Below are 21,988 nucleotides of genomic sequence, written 5' to 3'. Positions count from 1 at the left end.
TTAATTTTTCGTAACATTTGGGAAATAAATAAACTTTATCTTATATATCAAAGTGCTCACGTTTGCTCTCAGAATATTAACGAACGTTTTTGCCCCCTTTAATTATTAATTATTAATTAATAAGATTATATTTTACATTAATGAGATTTCCATATTTTAATATGTAAAAAAAATGTGTAAAAAATGTAATGTAATCTTTTCTGTTTTACAAATAACAACTCTAATTTGCGTATCAATCTTAATTCGCCTATTAACCCTAATCAACTCTAATCACCCCTAATTCGTCTATCAATCCTAATTCTCTTATTCGCCTATTGGACTTATATTTTTCTATTAAAAAAATTATGTCCGTATAATTTATGCCGTCATATCTAAAACCCTAAAACCTTATGTTGAAAATTTCTATAAATATAGGATTTCTCCCTTGAAACTCAAACATCACGGCTTGATTTTTATGCATGATATGTAATAATTATGGTTTATAGTTCTTTTTTTACTTCAATCTTGGACCTTTCTATGATGCATCGTCATCGGTTTTCTTTTCTCCTTTTTCTGTTATGGTCCATGGAAAATAAAATCTCATAGATCTTTGCCAATTGATGATGAGTTGTTTACGCAAGGTTAGTTTAATCGACTACATGTTTTGGTTTTCCTAGCTATTGTGCTAATCAACATATAACAAATAGTTACCAACATGTAATTTATGTGCCCTCCATAACTCAAAAATAAGACAATTATTTTTTCTTCAATAATGTTCACGTAATTATATTTGTATACTAATCTTTGTGCTTCGTGTTATTCATCATCGTCTAATTTTTCATTTCCTGTTCGTGTAGTTGTTGTTTGGAAAGCAACATCAAAAGATCCTACATCTTTGCCTATGTTTATTTCACCTCTTGAAACAAGTAAGTTATCTCAATTTATATATTTTTATTTCAGTTTTTAAAATTTTGTAAAGCTTCGTTTCTAATTATTATGTTTGTTTGTTATTGAAGATGATCTCACAAAAAATGTTACCTTCCTCTCTACGAACACAAAATCTAAATCTTGTAGGTTGGATGGAACGCAATAGCTTTGATCCTCAAAAAATAGTTTAATTCATGAAATTTACTTTTACAGTATTAATTATTATTAAATTTAATTACTTTGTATGCTAATAAAATTAAATCTTAAACTTAAATATCCAAAACCTAAAATATTATAAAGTCCAGTGCCGCATAGGGGTGTCAAGTTTTCTTCTTCAGAAATTGAGCTAGTTGTGGATTTTTTGAGGCCATATATCACAAACAACAACTTCAAGCGCAATCTGGTAATTCATTTTGAGTTTTATCTTGATTATCAGAGAATCAAGTGCTTCCAACTCATAAGTTCTTTCCTAAAAATCATTACTAGTATTATGTTCCAAGACTCCGTCTACGGAACAACCTTTTTAATAGAGAGATTCGTCTTCAGCCTCTTGCGAAGTGGATGTACAAGTCTACGAAAAAGGTGATCAGAGGCAATGAGATTGTTGGTCACAAAGAGATTCTAAAGCTTGAAAATCCTCAAGGAGTATATATAGGATGGAAGCAAAAGGAGTTTAAATGTTGATATAGTACATATTCAAATGTTGATTTCATTATATCAATAAAAGACATGTATTAGTCTAAGAAAAAAAAAAGGTTAACGTTTATTGGCAAAATTAAAGGCCCAAAACTCTATATAACGACTTAAATTAAATTTTCACCAAAAATAAGAAAAATAGAAATAGAAAAATAACTTTTCCCAACTCGAGAACCGACATCCTTGAAACCCTTCTTCGCCATTTAGGTAGATCAATTCATGAGAAAAAAAGTCCATGGTTTCTTCGTCGAAGAAAGCTGTAAATCTCTCGTCAAATGTTTGATCACACAATATCATAACCACCATGGAACTTCATCCTAAATTTATACTGATGGAGTTAATTCGTAATCTACAACTTTCAAGTTTTCACAAATCAAATGAAATCCTTAATTCATAGCCTAAAAAATCATAGAGAAATTTGGAAGTTTTCCTCAAAAAATCGATGATCCGACGATTGACTAGAATCCGATATCAATGAAATTTTGGTATGATTAGTCGATGAAGAAGAAGAATTGTAGTCCAGCGTGGAGCATGTCTAATATTTATGGTAAGATTCCAACTTCGTCCCGTACCAGATTAGTACCATATTTACCAATTGACTTTATAATCTAAAATTTTATCGGTAATGAATCCGAAGAATTGCCATAAGCAATAAATAAAAAAATCACAATAGAATTTTGAATGTAAAGACCGTTGTGAACATTCTATAACTTATGAAGTCAAGATCATTCGTATCATCATCTATAACATAAAAAATGAAAAGGAGTATATGTTTTGTTGGACAATACTATGAAAGAAATTAATGGGTTTCAACTTTCAAGTAAGTTGATCAATAACCCATTTATATGCAAAAAGAGTTTTTCTTTGGTGCAATATGCGATGGGTTTATTTTTTATTTTTGGCTCAACATCAACTTTTCATTAACCAATTCAAAAGTATAAGTGATTCGACCACAACATATTTTAACCAAATACAATGAATCAGTTTAGTATCACCCTGAAACACTAAGATGGATTCAACGCTATCCAACTGAAATTTACTGTATTTTTCCAACCACAACGAGATGAATTACACCACGACTCTAAGTGAAATCATCTCTTAAACCACCTAAATTCACCCAATGACACAAAAACAATTACTAACACAAAGAAAATCAAATCCTATCCTAAGATCCAATCCAAATCCAAGCTATTAGTCCCTCATGATCCGAGTGTAGAACGTGTCCTAATAGCATCTACGCCAGAAGCGCAACTTCAAAAAGGTTTTGACTCCTCGGCTTTCACTATTTCGGTCCTAAGTCTAAAACGGATATAGTAATCCGAATGAAACTCAACAGGATACCGGGCTGAGACAAAAGTTTTTGAAACCGGGGCTTTATTGGAGAGCTTTCCTTCTTCTTCAACAATCCAAATGGTTTTCTTTTCTCCCCTACTTCTAATATGACCGGAGAATGCGATGGATTTATTTATATTAGTCTTACGCAATTCATATTATTATATTTGGAGATGGAAATAATATGACTGGAGAATGTAATTAGTTTAGAGAACAATGAGAAAAAAATTAAATCAAGAAGAAAGTTTATTTGATAAGGTATTATTACTGGTCATTGACTTGTAATTTGTAAAAATTCACAATACTCTGTATACGAAACGAGATGACTTTGGTTAAAACACAAATACTGAACCGACAAATAAATAAATTACCGGTTTAATAAACCGTTCAAATACCGGTTCAATCTGATAGTTATACGATGAACCGAGCTTGAGTCGTTAAACCTTGTTTCTAACATCAGAAGCTCGAATCCTCCGATTTGATCTCTCTGTTCGTTTCTTCCAAACCCTAGAAAAATCCTTAGCAATGGAGGATGCTGATGGACTTAGCTTCGATTTCGAAGGCGGTCTTGATTCCGGACCTGTTCAGAACACCGCTTCCGTCCCGGTTGCTCCGCCTGAAAACTCTTCCTCCGCCGCTGTTAACGTAGCACCGACCTACGATCATTCTTCCGCGACGGTGGCTGGAGCTGGGAGGGGTAGAAGTTTCCGTCAAACTGTTTGTAGACACTGGCTTCGAGGTCTGTGTATGAAAGGTGACGCCTGTGGGTTTCTCCATCAGTTCGATAAAGCTCGTATGCCGATCTGCCGTTTTTTCCGGTTATACGGTGAATGTCGAGAGCAGGATTGTGTGTATAAACATACCAATGAAGATATCAAAGAATGCAATATGTATGTTACATAAATTCGGTTTTCAGTTTCATGTTTTGTCAGTTTAGATTGAACTTGATGATTGAGTTTGTGTTGATTCTAAGACTGGTTAGATTTATTACTTATCTTGTGATTATATTTTGTAGGTACAAGCTGGGGTTTTGTCCCAATGGTCCTGATTGTCGGTACAGGCATGCAAAGCTTCCTGGACCTCCACCACCAGTTGAGGAAGTTCTTCAGAAGATACAACAATTGACAACATACAATTATGGGACAAATAGGCTCTATCAAGCAAGGAATGTTGCTCCACAGCTACAAGATAGACCTCAGGGGCAAGTTCCAATGCAAGGCCAGCCACAAGAATCAGGTAACTTGCAGCAGCAACAACAACAACAACCTCAGCAATCACAACACCAGGTCAGCCAGACTCTGATACCAAATCCTGCTGATCAAACGAACAGAACATCTCATCCTTTGCCTCAAGGGGTAAATAGGTGTGTTCAGAGTCCTAAGGTTTTTAATTGGGTTCTGTAAATTATGTTTATCAATTCAAGACGTTGTTATTGGTTCAGTATTAAAATATTGGTTTCTTATAAGAGCTTTGAAACAATTTAGAATGTAACTGGTTATTTGCAAGTTCAGAATGAACTTTATATATACAGATATATTTTCAACTTTATCTACCTGATTTTAGGATAATTTTTCTTTGATAGCTAGTTAAATTTCTGAGATTTTATTTGACCTCAACTGTTACAAAAACAATAAATCGACCTGCATTGGGCTGGCTTTACCCTCTTGTTTTGCTTTTGAGTATTATTAGTCTCCTTTTTTCCATCAGGTACCCTTCCCCCTTCAGCTAAAATGTGGGAAATAGGCTTTGCAAATGGTGGTATACATATACTGGTTTTTGTTGATATTTTTATCTTATAGATGATCATAGTATTTTAAGATTTATGTCAAACAGAAGCATACCGATTATTCTCTACTGTTTCTGTAAGGCTAGAATACATATAGCACCATTTTGTCATTTATTTAGTGCTGTGCTCAATGGCCTAATTGCCAGTGGTTTTCAGCAGGACTCCTGCGACCCTAAGAGTCATGTTTTCTTTATTTCAGATTGGTCACCAAGAGTTGATTGCCTATTCTTGTGCTCTAGTGTTGCTATTTTGCCTATAACGTAATTTTATTCAGATATTAGTAAGAGATTGTGTAATTCATGTAGCTATATCTTCTAAAATCCCATACAATTGATCTAAAATGAGTGTGTGAAGAAGAATGGGATTCTTCAAACGTTGTCTAGTATTTCGGCTTTCGAAGATGCTCATCTTGACTGCTCGATATTAAGTTTGATGTAACTCTTGTATGTTTGATTTTATGGATTCGTTAACTGTATATATACCTTGTGGTATATTATTACTCTTCATAGGTAATCCCTTACATAATTTAGGATCTTGTTTTTTTCAGGTATTTTGTAGTTAAAAGTAACAATCGAGAAAATTTTGAATTATCTGTGCAACAAGGTGTGTGGGCAACACAAAGGAGCAATGAAGCTAAACTTAATGAAGCTTTCGACTCTGTGGAAAATGTGATCTTGATATTTTCTGTCAACCGGACCCGGCATTTCCAGGTAGTTTATTGGGTTAAACCTTAGTTACTGTAAGCCTATTGACAGATCAAAACCCTTATTCATGTGTATTGATGGTTGCCTTTCTGTAGTTTTCTTCTCCATAGTGTATTTGGTAGGCAGCGTTATGATTCTAAATAACTTTGTTTCACATATGATGCTATAGGGGTGTGCTAAGATGACATCAAGAATTGGTGGTTACATTGGTGGAGGAAACTGGAAACATGAACATGGAACTGCACAGTATGGCCGGAACTTTTCAGTTAAATGGTTAAAGGTGTGTGACTAAGCTTTCCCTTTTAGTTAATAGTCCTTTCTCTGAGATGTTTATTTAGTCATTCTCTATGCGATTGAGTCTGTTACATTTAGTCCTTCTCTGGCACATGCTACTGAGAAGTAAAGGGGATGCTTTCATAAATCATGCAGTAACATGACTTCTTTGATTGATTGTAATTCTTACTATTGTAGTTGTGCGAACTATCCTTCCACAAAACTCGGAATTTGAGGAATCCTTACAACGAAAACTTACCTGTGAAGGTACGTGGAATTTCTCACCATGTTTTTTTTTCACTGCTCTAGTTGGTCTCCTATCTGGAAATAGTATTGTTTGTTAGATACAACACATGATAAATAAGGATGTTTATATCAATACACTCCGTAAAGGTCTAAATTGTCCCATGTTGACCTAACTGGCTAACTCGCACAGTTACACAAATGTTTTGCTAGGCATTACAAGTTACTACTGATACATGATTACTATTAGCTGATGGTCGTTGTGTAATGTTTATGTTTTTTTTAGTATTTGCATGTAACCTAGTGACCTTTATTTTACTCTTTTGGTTCAATGACCGTAGATAAGCAGAGACTGTCAGGAATTAGAGCCCTCCGTTGGTGAACAACTCGCTTCTTTGCTTTATCTTGAACCAGATAGCGAGCTTATGGTATATACTCTCTCTCCCACTCTCTCTCGTTGTTGTTTAACTTTGTTCTTTCATGGTTCTTAAGCGTATAATTTATGACACAATGAAGAACTGAGCTCCATATGCTCTTTTATTGGTGACTTTGGTTTCTTCTAGGATTTTCATTCTGTTACTTCATCATGGAGTGTTATTTTTGTTTTTCCATGAATCCAAGGCAATCTCCATAGCTGCAGAAGCAAAACGAGAAGAAGAGAAAGCAAAGGGTGTGAATCCAGAGAGTAGAGCTGAGAACCCAGACATTGTGCCGTTTGAAGACAATGAAGAAGAGGAAGAGGAAGAAGATGAAAGTGAGGAGGAAGAAGAGAGCATGGCGGGGGGTCCTCAAGGCAGAGGAAGAGGAAGAGGAATAATGTGGCCTCCTCAAATGCCTTTAGGACGCGGAATCAGACCGATGCCTGGAATGGGAGGTTTCCCTCTCGGAGTAATGGGCCCTGGCGATGCATTTCCCTATGGGCCTGGTGGATATAATGGTATGCCAGATCCATTTGGCATGGGTCCAAGACCCTTTGGACCGTATGGACCGAGGTTCGGTGGTGATTTCAGAGGACCAGTACCTGGGATGATGTTTCCTGGTAGGCCTCCGCAACAGTTTCCACATGGCGGTTATGGTATGATGGGAGGCGGACGAGGCCCGCATATGGGAGGAATGGGAAACGCTCCTAGAGGAGGGAGGCCGATGTATTATCCACCAGCAACATCATCAGCACGACCTGGCCCAAGCAACCGAAAAACACCTGAGAGAAGCGATGAGAGAGGAGTGTCGGGGGATCAACAAAATCAGGATGCATCACATGACATGGAGCAGTTCGAGGTTGGAAACAGTTTAAGAAACGAAGAGAGTGAAAGTGAAGACGAAGACGAAGCTCCAAGACGATCAAGACATGGAGAAGGAAAGAAGCGTCGGTGAGAGAGACTTACACAACAACCTACCAATAGAATTCAAAGTTTACTTCTCTTCCCCCTCTATTTTTGATTCAAACATATTATTACATTAGCGGCAGGTTGTTGGTATTTTAAAATATTTTGTATTATTAGACAAAGAGTAGTTAATACAACTCTCGCGCGTCTTTCTTTAGTATTACTATTAAGGTCTATGGCATTAGACTTTGGAAAGAGCACAAGACCAAATAGTCTTTAACCGTACATAACAACAAGTCACATCAACTATAGTTGCTCTTCTTCGATCTTCTTTCGACTGATATTGTAAAATTTTATTTGTCATCTCGTTTTATTAATGAAAAGTGAAACATAAACAACAACAACGTTAGACCATAAACCAAGGCCAAATGAAATTTAAACCGCCAAGGAAGAGATGAGTAGGTTCTGACAGCACAAATGAAACTATGTTTGACTATCATCATGTTACTCTTCTCGTTTCACATCTGGTGAAAATAATCAATACAATTTTGAAGAGTTTTTTTTTCTTTTCAAAAATATAATTATTAGATAATATAAAGTTTAACTAGTCCGGCTTAAACAAATTTGTTCTCAAAAATATAATTATTAGATAATATAAAGTTTAATTAATACAGTCCAAAATCATAACCACCCTCTTCCTCGTCCTCTTCCACTACGCCTTCATAGAATTTCTCATCTGTGTTCATGCCGCGTAATCTTCTTCATCCTGTTCGTTTTCAACAATCTCATGCTCTTCCTTGTTCTTCTCCATCACTGTCTCGGTTTTCAATCTCTTGGATGCTTTCTGAGCTGAAGTATCAAGAAGCTCCTCCAAATAATCGCAGTTAGTATCGGGAAATTTCTTTCTCTTGACCATGCTATCAACAGCTTCCATGGCTGTAGCTGGAGGAGGCGCGTTCTTTTCTTCCTCAGCACGTTGTTGTCGTTTATCTTTTCTAGATTTCGCCGCCGCTGCTTTAGAAGCTTCGAAAAGGTTGCTTGCATTATTGCAAGCGTTTAAAGCTGCTGCTTCCTTCTCATCATATCCGGGGTTTTCGTGATCAAAGATAATCTCAACCAGGTGCACTTCTTTCGGGTTCCGAAAATAACAATCCAACTCTCCATCATCGAGGTCAGACAAAGTGCTTGATTCATCCGAATTTTGTTGTTTGTCGTTTTCTTCTGTAGAAGCTTTTTCCTCCATTCTCTCTTTCTCTGCTCGCTGGAAGGAGGGAGGATCCGAGCCACCTTCAAGTCCAACAGAAACTTTCATGAAACAGCTCTTACATAATCCATAATCAAAAGGTTTACAATCTTGATGTACAGAGCACTAGTCCTTTCTTGTAAGAATTCGGGTTCCTTGTACGCAATTCTCTTTCTTCTTCTCTTTCTTTTTCTCTTTCTCTTTCAGGTTTACTGAGCTCATCAGCAGTAAAACTTGCAGCCTCGGTATTTCCAAACTCAATCAATCTTTTAGTTAGAGTTGCTTCGCATATATACACAATGTTGGTGATATCTGTCTTAGAGCACTTGATACCATGAGAAAGTGCAGCTGTATAGAGTGCTGCTCCACATATTCCACTTGGTTTCCGTCCGGTCTGCATCCAGTTACTCTTCATACTAGCTATAATGTGTGTAGCCGTTTCCACGACTTGCTTATTGTGTGCACCTTTCAATAACTTGTTTGAGAATCGAGGAATGAAAGTTGAAGGATCAACAAGGTTCTCATACTTGCGGTTTTCTGTAAGGTAGAGCATGTCACAGAGTTGCAAATACACAGAACCTAACTCGTAAACGCTAACACGAAAGTAGCTTGAAAAATGAATAAGAAGAAGCGCAAAGTCGAATTTCCTGCAAGTCAAGTAGTTCCACTTTGAAGTGTTGTGTTGCTCACATTTGAAGTGTCTTCGTTTTCTTTTATAGTCCTTTTTTTGGTAATAATCATTGAACTATAACTCCTTTCTTGCTGTGATATTGTAATATATGCACAAAATTTCATTGATCTATTATGTTTTGACCATCATGTTAACATAATCTCATGTCGTTTCACATATGGTGAAAATAATCCATGTAATTTTGAAGAATTTTATGAACATGAAAAATTAGTGAGCGGTGAAATAATACGGGTAAAAACCATAGGTAGTTTTAGCAAAATCTTCCAAAAGTCGGGAGATATAATCCAGGAGAGGAAATGTATTGATCTGCCTCAGGATACAACCTCATAAATTGTTCTATCTGCAAACAAAAATATGAAAAGAAAAAACTATAGCTCGCAGGAATATTCAATTCAATCCGTTTCAACAAATGAAATTCTCTGTACTACAAGAAAAGGAAATTATGAACTGTAAGAAAAAAAAAACTGACCTTGAAGGGCAGGCTTTTTGATGCTCATGGTTGGTATAAAATTGAGATTTAAACTATGTAAACAAAGTAACAACGTCTCTGTGATACCCTCTTACGATCAACATCCTTGGCACATTCTCCACCAGCAAATCCATATATTCCATGTAGAAATACGCCGGGTGATTCAACGGAGGTGGCGGGAGACTAACCAGAACCACTGCGGCCATTCTCGAATAACTCAGAATGGTTGAGTTCAGTTTCAGCATTGTGTAAAGAAACTTCTCCACTTGTTGCTCATTCACCACCATCGGTTTCCCATTAGCCAACAAAGGATTCGAACCTTGTCTCTTGATCTCTCCCAAGTAATCTGAGATTCGTCTCTGTGCAGCATCAAAAGCTTCCAATGAATCTTCTTGGCTGTTTCCTTCGGATCTTATGTCCCATGATTTCATTGTGACCACGATTACTTCTGCATGCATTCTGAGATCGTAGAGGAACTTCTTCACGTCAGCTTTGAGTGCTTCCGCGTCTGAATCCTCTTCAGCTATGCAGAAGAGTTGGATTTTGCAGCTTTCGAAGCTTTCTTTTGTCAGAAGAAGCTGTGAGAGAAGAAGCATGAGACCACCATCTCTCACAATCCAGTACAAGTCGATTGTTCCATACTGTCTTTGGTACTCGTTTGGCCACTCGTCTAACCCTTTGATGATGACAACTGCTTTGTTTGCTGTTATGCAGTCATTGATTATCCCAACAAATGTGGATGGAATCTCTGTTAGATTTTCTCTGCGCCAGATCTCAGGGTACCTCATTACCACAATGTTGGGTTTGAGGTTTCCGAGTCCCATCGTCTGGATGATCCCACGGAACCCTTCAGTCATGTTTGGGGCTACAACGATTTCAGCTACACCTTCACAACGCTTATACTCAATGTAGGTGGCTAATTGTTTGCAAGCTTCCTTTGCTTCTTCAGCACATTCATAGTAGTCACCATCTAAAATTGAGACAAAGATCGACATTCCACGACCTTTTTTCTTCATACAGTTAGCAAAATCAGCCAGCTTAGGGTGACATGGAACATTTTCCGGGAGCTGTCCCCACGGTCTGCAGAAGACAAGGGGAATTGGGTACCAGTTCTTTGGGTGCACTTGATTCGCTGCAATTTGAAGAAATGACAGTACATGAGATTAGCTTTAGATACATGGACCATTCAATAATGAACCAATTAGATATGGCAGGTTCTGCATAATGGAACTTAGAGATTTAGTATTATATAGACAACGGGTTACATGAACAAGACTTAGATATGCCAGGTTCATACCTCCGAGTGACCTGAGACTACGAAGGGCCAACTGAAAATATGCACTCTTGAAACCATCCCCCCAGTCCCCAGCCTTTCCTTTTAGGCCAACGTATTTGTATATAAGACTTGCAAGTGCAATGGCAACCACAGTGAATGACCAAGATATCAAGAACATGATCACTGCAAGAATAGAAAAAATAATAATTTAAAAACTCAACAAGGCTTTGTAATAAGACATCTCAGGATTCAGGTGAGATAAGAAGCCACGTGGTAGTTCAAATCAGAATTTCTATAGGAATGGACTACATAGGTAGACTGGGAAAGACACTTTCTCCGTGAGTATTTGAAAATTTCATACCTATGCAAAGTGAGGCTCCAACAAAGGAAAGGCTCCAATGATGATATTTCCACCGTGGACGCCAACTTGGAGCATCAAGAAGATCGAGCAGGAAACAAGACAAGTTTACTCCCGAATAGCACAAAAGATAAAACATGGTCACAGTAGGTGTGATAAGATCCAGATTTCCGATAACAACACATCCAATGCAGATAAATGCTGTGAAGAGAGTCGCTATATGAGGTTCACTAGTATCTGCAACTTTGAAATAGTTCAGGATGGGGAGAATATCATCATTTGCTATAGCGGCAAGTAACCTTGGTGCCCCTGTCAAACTCTGGAGAGCAGCACCTAAGGTTGAAAGGATGATTCCAACGTGAACAATGGCAGGGAAAGGCCAAGCAATTGTAGCAGTAAGTAGCCTGCAACAGAGGAAAATTGTTCATTGCATTAATTTAAAGAAAGTTCATGATGTAAGCTAGGTGTTGAGATGCTTAAAGAACATGTCTCTGCGGCCGTACGTGATAAAATCTATTCTGACATATAAACTAAGAACAGTACAGCTTTTGTAGACCCCTAGTAGTTTTATGTAGTATATTCAGAACATGCAGCCATTTTTAGTTTCTTTCAAGTTTAACCATGCTAAAGACACGAAAGTGCAAGTGATAAGTGGGTTTCTGCATTTTCTCCAGGACACTTCTGCCTAAGAAAACACAACGGATCAGCTGTGAAACAAAAACATTGACCACACAAGGAGTAACATTGTTACCTATCAGTCAAAAGTTTGTCACGGGTCGCAACAGCTCCAAAAAACAACACAGAAATCAAATATAGTGAGGTTGTGGTCAGAGTGGCAGCCAATGTACCAACAGGAATTGATTTTTGTGTATCTTTAAGTGAAGCTGATCGATTTGAACCAGCCATAATTCCTGTTACAGCAGGAAAAAATAGACCCACCAGCTCACTGAAAACAACCGAAAAGAACGGTAAATAAATTTGAGAGTAAAAACTGAACAGATAAAATTATTTCGTTAACTTAAAACCATAACTAGAGTTTTTCTATCATCAGCAACACAATTTCTGGAAGTTACTCACTTGAAACTCCAGTACGTCCCTCCAGTTGGATCAGGAATTCCCGCATCATTTGTCATTTGATAAGCAGAACCCCAGTTGTCTTTAAAGCTTTTTAAGCGCAAGCCCGTAATTCCATCTGTTCAAATCAAAACAAGGGAACAAAAGGAAGGTTAACAATTCAACGGAAAAATAAACGCCACGCCTGTTTCCAACAATATAAAGAAACAACTTACTGTCAGGATCATCTGTCTTTGCCAAAAATATCCCGATGAATATGCAGAAGATAGAGAGCAAAACGGGTACGAGGAAAGCAGGTGCAACCCGATTGATCATCTTCACGCCACCAAACACAATGAAGCAAAGAAGGATCGTCACAACAATTCCATAAACCTGCAAGTCATGTGAGTTCGGGCTTTGTATTGATTCGGAAACTGCTGTTCCGTTAACCTTTGTGATAGTTTCTGCAATTAAAAATGAAACACAGCTAAATGACTGAATGCGACTTGTGGGCTATATAGGTTATGTCCTCAGGGAAAACAAGTAAACTTTTTTGTCAAATAAAATTGAGTAGTTGGTAATCAATAATATAGTCTTTTGTTTGGTGTTTATCCTACAAACTGATGAAAAAAAACTCAGGTTGCATATACATTTTGCCACTTCCAAAAAACTAATGAAACAAATCTCAGGTGTCAAAACTAGCATGATAAAGTGGTGGCTTAGATAAGAGTAATAGAGAAAATAAAAAACAGTCAAATTACTCTTGTCAGAAGTCCTAGTCGCCCTTTGCTTTAGTTCAATGGTTAGGTTTCAATTCTTACAAGTTCCACAGTAACTAATACCTCTAAAAATCCCAGCAGCAGGGAATGCTTTTAGAAAAGTCTCCACAGCACCCAAAACATACCTACAATGATAAGGAGGAAAGCAGAAAAAGTAGTAAATAGAAGCACTTGGCGACCATGTGAAACTGAACAGAGCACCAGCAACATCAAGCAATGCGTGTCAAGCTTAAGACTATTTCCTAGGTAGATTCATTGACAGGATTTACACTTACAGAGCTCCAGCAACTGCATTGCCAAGAAAAAAGCATAAACCTATGCTAATCCCAACTTCCGGACCAAGAGCGCGACCAATGAGGTAATATGGTCCTCCACCCTGAGATAACCCAAAAGTTATTAATAAACTTGATGTCTTAAATACCGTTCAATCACAAAAGAAATAGAAAAGTAATAAGGGGTGTCAATTATGGACCAGAGAGGCAGAGACCCAAGAGAGGGAGGAATATCTTTAATTATGGTTACATAGTTTTATTCAAAGAAAATTTAGGTGATATAACAGAAAAAAGAATTACCTTCATTGCACCATTTGTTGCAATAGCACTCAAAGATATTGTCGTCAAGAATGTACATAAGCCACAAAGAAATACCAATACTAGGCCTTGTCCGATACCAGCCATGCCAACAATCCTGAATATTGAACAGATTAAAGTAGGCCATGATGATTTTGCAGTCTTTTGTCAAACATCAAGGACTTTGCAGTCTTACCATGTGAAACGGATATAATATATAATTCCTAATATGTTTTGCAAGCAGGGAACGAAAACTCCCATCATTGTACCCATCTTGAGAGCAGGAGGCTGCAAAAAGATACAGCTGAAGTAAGTAACATTGTAGAAAACCATCAATTCAGCAATACATGATGCCCATGTCAAAAAGATGCTTACAGGAAACTAGGGAAAAAACTCAGACAGACTAGAATACCTAAGAAAACTTTACTTTTACATGCACCATAATAGACAGTCAACCACAGAACAATGAAGGAACTTTTGAGACAAAGTAAAACCATGTAATCATCCTGAAACAATGATAGCCAAACAGAAAGTAGCAAACAATCAGATAGAGGAAGGCAGTCTTTGTAACGTAAACGATCATACTTCCATACAGAAAATGTTTGCGCGTCTTAAATTTAGAATTATTTATAAACGTTTCCAAACAAATAAGGAGCGAAAACTGGAGGAGAAAAGGGGGAATTCTAGTGCATGACACTTGAACACCTGACGTGCCCCTGCATCGCCAGGATAAAAAGGTATTAACTTTTAAGTTGTTTTCGAGTGTTCCCTAAAATCTCTCATATACCTCTCTTGACTAAGCCTGATGTGACTTAAAGGTCTTTTTCTTTAGAGAATGCAGAAACAAGGCTAGATCAGAACAGCCCGGCAGCAATCATCAATTGTATGATTTACAAAGCAGTGAGAAACTAATGGGAAAATAAAGGTACCTTTGGGTGCCCTTGCGTGATGGAGATATCTTCCCCATCTCTAGGGCTAGATGGTGCCTGAATTTGCTCCCCCGTCATACTGAAAGAGAAATTCGTTGAATATGGGAAAACATCAACTTTCATGGCAAAGCTGAACAGCTGAATTGATTAAGTGTAAAGCTTAGTTTAGGTAAAAGATGCCATTTCCACGTTAGGAAGACAAAAGAGAGTTCCTTCCAATTTTATACATTACAAAAGAGACGCATATACTAGTGAAGAGAAGAACCAGTAAAAACAACACAAACCGAGGGAACGAACATCAATACTACTATAGAAACCTGAATTATATACATAGGCAGGGAAATAATACACAAGCTCTCAACAAGCAGGAAACTTCTAATGAGTATCTTATCCATTGACTCAAATCAGACGGAAAATAAAACAGGGTGATTAACAAAAGCAAGAGATCATTTTCAGTAAGCTCATCTATCTAATGTAAATAACAAATAAAAATCGCATGTACCTACCTCTTCAAGCCAAGAATATTCACAAGAGAGTCGAAACCAAATAATTCCAGCTTGGATTCCTTCTGATGGCCATTGACTCCATCTTCTGGTCCCCTTACACCAGCGCCCACGTCTCCTGGTGCAACTACTTTTATGTTCCTGTCAAAAACTACAAATGTGAGACACTCATGATGAGAAAAGGTACAAAAAAAATTCCAAGGTAGAGTTTGGAATATTCATGCACCGTTAAAGATTCTCTTTACAAGCAGTAAGAAAGCAACCAAAATATAAATGATCTTGTAGAGACTTATGCAATCCATCTACCTATGTGACTAACTTCAGCCACAACTGGTGATCGAAGCAAATGTAAATGATAACAAAATTGTAATGCAAATCTTATTAAGCTAACGTCACTTTCAACATCATATAGTCGAACTATCCGTTCACAAGGGAACGACGAAACGAAAAATCTAAACAACCTAGCAGCCTAATATCATATCAACGAGCATCCCATTTCTACTGATCAGTACACAGAATCGTCATCAACATCTCGCGAAATTGAAGTTCCCAATGAATTTTTATAAAAGAAGAAGAAATTACTTGAGGGTGGAAGAGGAAGATCCAGGATCGATGGAGGACATCTCAACAACCGCTCTATCGTGCGCCACCACCGGTCTGTATTTGCTACCGCCGAGACGTGGTCCTGACCGGAATTCCTCTTCGCCATTCCCGCCGGCTTCTTCAATGTCGCCGCTATCCATTTCTCACGCCGTATCGGAACAGATCTCTTTCGACAATGAGACTAATATCTCGTCGGAATCCGAGATCGGAGAGTTTGAAATCTGATGAGAACGGAGATCGAGAGACTCGACGAATTAACGGAAAACAAAATTTTCAGAAGAGATGATTTTTCAGATTTCAGAGAATAAAATATTATAAACTGAGGTAAAATTAAAATAAGAGAAAACAAAGGGAAGAAAAACTAAAATGGGCTTTTTAATTGGGTCAAGCTGGCGGCTGAAATGTCCTTCAATTACTTAGCATGAGAGTCTTTTTGGTCAGTTCAAAGTCTTCCAGATTTTATTTTTGATTAACTCTAAATCATTAATTAAAGGCTAGACATAAACTTATCAAATCTGAAACTCCCCAATAAGTATAGTATAAAAAAAGTAAACCTTATCTTAATAATCCTTGTGGTCATGAAGATTGATTATTACATAGTTAATTAATATATTCGTTATCAGTAATTTTTGAATCTTTCCAATATTCTTAGAGGTTTAAAATAAAAATATAAAAATGACAAAATAGTTGGTAGTCAAAGTTACATAAACAATTGAAAAAAAGAAACATGATTACAAGCCTACAATGCACACATTTAACAATGGAAGCTCTCTTTTGTTTTTTTTAGCTAAACAATGTCCAAACACACAGTAACTGGACATTTGAACCGTGGAAATTTACCATTTTCACCTCTCAGAACTAATGCTCGAAGCTTTCTTATGCTTCCCACGACGCTCTTTAACATCCTTTAGCTTCTCTATCTTCACATTCTCGTTGTTAGACTTAGACACAGAACCTTCCTGAGCACTGCACATTTGATGCGACTTCAGCTTAAAACCGAACCCGAGTTTCTTAGAAACGTTTTCCCAAGTCTTGCTACCGACTCCATTGCTTGCAGAACCACCACCTTTTGTCGTCTTACCGAGTTTCTCAATCTCTTGTCTCATGTTGGAACATTCTTTCTCTAACTCACAAACTCGCATTCTCATACTGTCCATTCCAACTTTCAGGACTTGATTCTCTCTTACCGCGGTTGCCCATCCTCCTCCTCCTCCGCCTCCTTCGTTTGGTCCTCCTACATATCCTCCGCTTCTTAACTGTCTTGATCCGCCATCGAGGTTGTCTGAGACCAGGAAGCATCCAGCTACAGAGGTTCTGAGCTGTAGCTGCTCAAAGAAGAGCACTTGGACGATTATTCTTAGCGGTAATCTCTCGTTCTGCGCCGCATGTGTACAAGCTTCTAAAGAGAGTTTCTGACAATCTAACAACCGGCACAGATTCTCTCTTTCTGTTTCCGCCAACCATGGATGATGCTGAGAATCATCAAAAGAGAGAAAACTTAATCTGTCTGTGTGAAAAGAAACCTGTTACATAGGAGATTGATAGGGTTCTTTTGAGTGTTACCTTTAGATAAATGTCTATTGCACGATAGAGTCCGTCATCTAAGAGTCTGGCGTATTCAGGAATAGAAGCAGCTAAAGCTTGGAACTTTGGAAGCTTAAGATTGACATCAGGAGCAACTTCAGCAAGATACCCATCAATCAGCTTTGCAACCGCTGTCATTGGTGTTATTGACTGTGGGGATCCGATTAAATTCCCGTCATCTACTGAAGAACAAGGAGAGCCAACCCCACCAGGCATAATCTGATCTGTCCCAAGAAAATGGTCCAAGATCCTTTGCACAGAGTCAACATCGTATAGGGTCTCCATAGTATGAGAAAAGCTAGGCATTACAAGATCTTCCAACGCAGCCTGGTCAAGCTGCATCCCTATCCTCTTCTCCAAATTGGCTATGCAATCCGGACTTGCTTTTAAAATCTTGGCGATTCGAAGCATGTCAACGAAAAACTTGGTTGGAACTAAACCTTTTTGCATACGAAGAAGCTCCTGGATCTCTTCAAGCAAGTTCTTCTGCTCTTCCTCGGACAGTACATTCCCTGAGCCCAAAGGTGTGCTGAAACGACCACTAGATTCAGGTCCACCACGTCGTCTTTTTAAGCCAGGCAAGTGTTTTCGTGTGTAATAGGTTAGGGAGCCAGCGATGATGTCTTCTCTAATGCCGCGGGACTCCATCACCGTGATAAGTCTCTTAAAAAGGGGAAAACTTAGCATCGATGCATCCTCGTACCACCAGTCTGAACTAGTATGTTTAGGTCTAGCCCCGGTGCTTATCCCATTCCATAAAACACTGCCACCTGGACTCTGCATGGGCCCACCATGCTCCACAACTGGCCATCCAAACAAGTTTGGGTCTGTCGATGCTCTCATGGCTAGTGACTCAATGCATTTCTTGGTAATGTTCAATTCATCAGCATACTCGAGGACCTCATCGCAGCTATGAAGCGCTTTTATTGAATCTTTCCAGCTTTTGAGGACTACTTGATTGAAAAATGTTTCAGTTTGAGAAATAAGATTTCCTTCCCCATGTTCTTCAGTCATTTCGAGATGCTCAGCAGCGCATCTGAGATATACAACGTTAGAAGCAGTGAGTTCAAGCTTCACACCATAGCAGAACTTAGCGACTAGTTCAAACGTTTTGTCTCCACCAGGAAGATCAGAGATTTCAATGAGACATTTATCATCGCCTTCTTTTGATGCTTCTGCAATCCTTCTTTCCATGACTCCACTTCTAGAGAGCAAGGGAAACTGCAGATAGCCATTTTAAAAATAAGTATGAGAGATTGCAAGTAATAACATTCTTTCTCAAAGAGAAGGCTTAGTAGAGACTGATTTCTACAACAAGAGTCAAGAGTTCTCATTATTAGAAGCAAGGCATTGCCAAAACTACAGATACTGAATTGAGTTTTGTAGGAACCAAAAGCAAGACACTGGTGATTAGTCATTAGAAGAAAATAAAGAGCTCAAAACCAAATTTTCAAGGAACAGCAGTAACGATTTTTTTTATCCACAAGACTGATAAAACACAATGTATGAAAAGGAAAATAGAAACCAAACACAACTTTGATACATTAGCAGTACAGATATTTACAATGCCGAAGGACATAACATTCTAGAAGACCAATAATTAGTCCAGATAAATGCAATAATATCCCACAGTGTTTCGAGAAGAGAGTGTTTTAACAAATTGTACCTTGTGGAGATGAAAAGACATCTCCCCAACTTCAACGACAATATCACTAGGAAGTCCAGTTGTGCAAAACCTGCAATTAGCAAAAGACCAAAGAAGACAAAGTCAGACAAAGGAATGAGCTTTGTTTAACTCAGTAATGCTGCTATTTGCCTTAAAAGAAAGACCATGGTCTCAAATCCAGACCAAAGTCTGCTCAATTAGAAGCACAAACTTGGAACGAAAATACAATATAAAAATCAGAGAGAGGTCAAGTGAATATACCAAGCCTGGCCTTGTCTCTGGAAAGCATCAGATTTGGATCCCAGCTTCATGCAAGCCATTCTTTCTCTCACCAGAATTCAACAAAGAAACTAGGGAAATTTGAGCCTCCAAAACCCTAAAAAAAAACTCCCTCCAACTAAAATCAAAACCCTAATGTACAGAGTTTCTCAGATAGAAAGAAACTTTGGATTCATCCCTCAAAACCCAGATCGAGATAATAATAAAAACAGATCAATTTCACTCAGACATTCTAACAAACACTTAAAGCTGCTTCCTTTCTCCACATTCAGTAACAGAACTAACACCAGAAATTAACCTAAACCCAACAACAGATCCCTTGAGCAAAACCACTAGAAACCCAGAATCTCAAATAATCTTATCTCCAACACCAAATTCAAACAAAAAATAATGAAAAGAAGAAAAGAAACCAACCCCAAGAGCACAGCTAGACAAGAACAGCTAAGCAGAAGTTACCAGCTTCTTTATACGAGAGAATATACATGGAAGAAGGGGACCATATACCCCCAAACATTAAATATTATAAACTAAATAAAGGCAAAATTGTGGTCTTGTAAGAAATTAGAAAGTGAATTATTAATTGGATAATTTCAGTATTGGTTACTTTAGAAACTCATTTAATCGATAGTGATATAGAAAAAGGAAAGAGATGATGGAGATTTGAAAATCTCGAGATTAAGAGATTAATGAGTCTTTTCTTTTGTTTAAGATGAACACATGCACGCATGTGGGGTCATTTGTATCTTCAAACATACTCATTGTGTTGATTCTTGATATTAGCAAATACACTTTTGTTTTCCAATTTCATTTCTTAAATGTGGGGTTTAATTTTGTCCTAATCTTTACTCAAAGAATCCAATCTTTCCCACTAACTTTTGGCGTGCGATTGCGGTTATATATACTTAAGTGTTTCACTCCCTATCTCAAAATTTTGAATTCTGATAATTAAATAAAATATTTTATTTACTAGTTTATTCTTAGATTTTGATTCATTTATACTTAGAGTTGAACACTATGTGTTTATGATAATTTTCGTGACCTTCGATCTCAAAAAATTTCGTATGGATATATGTTCTGTTGTAAACACCTATGTAGTAAATCATTAACACATAGTGTTCAACTCGTATACAAACTATATCATCTAGTCATCTACGTACGTTTGTTACACATAACTTTCAGAACGTGGATCACTTCAATATTTCATGAATAACCTCGCCGACTTGTCATAGTCACGAAGGAGTGCGTATATAGTAGGTGTAAAATCATGGGTGGCTTTAAATAGTTTGGCGCATTCATGTCTTAAGTGATAACGGTATGTATAGTTGAGGAGTCCTCTTGCTAATCAAAATTAGGAATCAAATTGTATTATCTATGGAGTTTCATTCTGCCACTTTTTAACCACTATTTAATCATGACGCTCTACATACATACTATATCGTTTACAAAAGAACAAAAGATTATATATGTATACAGAGAGAAAGATATATCTCTGAATATCCAAACCGATACAATATGCGAACGCACTTGGCGAAGTCACGAAAGACATTTTATAGCAAAATATTCCTCTATTATTATTTGGTGATGGAATGTGATTTTGTCCGTAGTACTATACTTATCTAAGCATGTGGTTGAAGCTTCGTTGTCCGACGAAGTGTCTTTTAGTTCGGCTGACGTACGTAGTAACCAGCTAGCCCACGTGAACTTTTGACTTCTCTTTGGTTAACTTTTTTGTACTTCTCAACTTCCCACAAAAAAAAACTGAACCAACGACTTCAATAAACATATAATTAAGGATTATTTCAACCTTTAATTTGTACTCTAGCGATTTAAACTAAACTGTTTTCATTTTGAAGTTTTAATGCGGTTTCTAACTATGCACTTATATTACGTCGATAATAATCTATATACATGTCTATGAACAAAAACAATTAAAAGAAAAATAAACAAAAATACGCATGCAATGGTGAACAATGATAAGGACCTAAACGGCGAAGCTAAGTGTGAGTGACTGAGTGTCTTATCCTTATGTCTTTAGGATTCTTGAAATCTTGAAATTGGAATGCTCTTTCTTTTAAACATTTTTTATGCTCCTTGTCCACACACAAAAAGCACCTTTCCTTTTACATGCGTTTATGTTCTGCCTTTGTCGATCTACACTCACCCCCACATCCACAAGTCAATTCCATTTTTTTCAAATTCTTTGTAAAAAAAAAAAAACAGAAACCGTATACCACTACTTTTTATATGTATCTACTAAAGACAAGTAGTTTTTTATGGAAGTTTAAATTATCTTAGACAGAAGAGTGAAATCGAGATCTCATTTTGAGGGTGTCTAATATTGTATTTTTTCCCATGCTCATAAACCTTGAGCTAATCATTACGTGTTCACTCTCTAGTGTGTATGTAAAAGTAAATTACATGATAAGTTTACCTCACATTCTGCTTTTACAAACAAAAAGGTGAAAAAAAGAAAGAAAGAATATAAATTTACAAGTCCGAACAAAACCATGAATAGATGTCGCTTAATTTGCTTGCCTTTTAGACAAAGGCGTGAGCGAACCCTCAAGGCCACATGGGAAACAAACTCACCACACGCCTCGGCTTTCGCAAGCGTCACGCTTTTTACGTCAAGCTTTTTAATTTTAGGGGCCAAAAGGTAAAATAATGGAGTAAAACTAAATCCTGCCACGTGGAAAATTACTCAGTACGATGAGAAAAAAA

At 37.3% G+C, this 21,988-nt stretch overlaps 4 protein-coding genes and 2 long non-coding RNA genes across 11 annotated transcripts; 2 read left to right on the top strand and 4 right to left on the bottom strand.

Moving 5' to 3' along the window:
* The first annotated feature begins 2,463 nt into the window (after positions 1 to 2,463).
* Positions 2,464 to 2,923, top strand: AT1G06333. Its single transcript, NR_139064.1, has one exon. It is a non-coding gene; the product is annotated as an other RNA (long non-coding RNA).
* Positions 2,756 to 2,960, bottom strand: AT1G06327. Its single transcript, NR_139063.1, has one exon. It is a non-coding gene; the product is annotated as an other RNA (long non-coding RNA).
* Positions 2,961 to 3,354: 394 nt separating this feature from the next.
* Positions 3,355 to 7,970, top strand: CPSF30 (cleavage and polyadenylation specificity factor 30). Of its 3 annotated transcripts, NM_102782.4 has the most exons (7): positions 3,355 to 3,824; positions 3,950 to 4,297; positions 5,268 to 5,430; positions 5,594 to 5,704; positions 5,896 to 5,964; positions 6,282 to 6,368; positions 6,562 to 7,970. In NM_102782.4, exons 1-7 carry the CDS (start codon positions 3,460 to 3,462, stop codon positions 7,312 to 7,314), a joined length of 1,896 nt encoding a protein of 631 aa, NP_174334.2. In that variant the 5' UTR covers positions 3,355 to 3,459; the 3' UTR covers positions 7,315 to 7,970. The 3 variants fall into 3 exon arrangements, with proteins under 3 accessions (NP_174334.2, NP_001319113.1, NP_001321474.1); NM_001332901.1 differs by having other exon boundaries at positions 3,363 to 3,824; positions 6,282 to 7,597; NM_001332902.1 differs by lacking the exons at positions 5,268 to 5,430; positions 5,594 to 5,704; positions 5,896 to 5,964; positions 6,282 to 6,368; positions 6,562 to 7,970 and adding an exon at positions 4,642 to 5,011 and having other exon boundaries at positions 3,390 to 3,824.
* Positions 7,971 to 8,007: 37 nt separating this feature from the next.
* Positions 8,008 to 9,061, bottom strand: AT1G30455 (cyclin/Brf1-like TBP-binding domain-containing protein; the record flags this gene model as incomplete). The annotated part of the gene is made up of 2 exons (NM_001123917.1): positions 8,008 to 8,552; positions 8,842 to 9,061. 2 exons carry the CDS (start codon positions 9,059 to 9,061, stop codon positions 8,008 to 8,010), a joined length of 765 nt encoding a protein of 254 aa, NP_001117389.1.
* Positions 9,062 to 9,166: 105 nt separating this feature from the next.
* CCC1 (cation-chloride co-transporter 1) lies at positions 9,167 to 16,075 on the bottom strand. 4 transcript variants are annotated; one of them, NM_102781.3, is made up of 14 exons: positions 15,718 to 16,075; positions 15,139 to 15,276; positions 14,633 to 14,711; positions 13,900 to 13,991; positions 13,707 to 13,821; positions 13,410 to 13,510; positions 13,198 to 13,259; positions 12,592 to 12,819; positions 12,380 to 12,494; positions 12,054 to 12,248; positions 11,306 to 11,706; positions 10,966 to 11,127; positions 9,669 to 10,800; positions 9,167 to 9,539 (listed from the first exon to the last, which is right to left on the bottom strand). In NM_102781.3, exons 1-13 carry the CDS (start codon positions 15,876 to 15,878, stop codon positions 9,722 to 9,724), a joined length of 2,928 nt encoding a protein of 975 aa, NP_174333.2. In that variant the 5' UTR covers positions 15,879 to 16,075; the 3' UTR covers positions 9,167 to 9,539; positions 9,669 to 9,721. The 4 variants fall into 4 exon arrangements, with proteins under 4 accessions (NP_174333.2, NP_849732.1, NP_849731.1 ...); NM_179400.1 differs by having other exon boundaries at positions 9,251 to 9,535; positions 15,718 to 16,044; NM_179401.2 differs by having other exon boundaries at positions 9,167 to 10,800.
* A 278-nt stretch (positions 16,076 to 16,353) lies between these two features.
* On the bottom strand, positions 16,354 to 20,040 carry AT1G30440 (Phototropic-responsive NPH3 family protein). The gene is made up of 4 exons (NM_102780.3): positions 19,250 to 20,040; positions 18,989 to 19,058; positions 17,302 to 18,543; positions 16,354 to 17,210 (listed from the first exon to the last, which is right to left on the bottom strand). Exons 1-4 carry the CDS (start codon positions 19,306 to 19,308, stop codon positions 16,584 to 16,586), a joined length of 1,998 nt encoding a protein of 665 aa, NP_174332.1. The 5' UTR covers positions 19,309 to 20,040; the 3' UTR covers positions 16,354 to 16,583.
* Positions 20,041 to 21,988: the final 1,948 nt, after the last annotated feature.

Source organism: Arabidopsis thaliana (assembly GCF_000001735.4).
Source record: "Arabidopsis thaliana chromosome 1 sequence".
NCBI classification, from domain to species: Eukaryota; Viridiplantae; Streptophyta; class Magnoliopsida; order Brassicales; family Brassicaceae; genus Arabidopsis; species Arabidopsis thaliana.
Note: the sequence above shows the minus strand (reverse complement) of the source record. Positions and strands in the feature narration are given on the sequence as shown.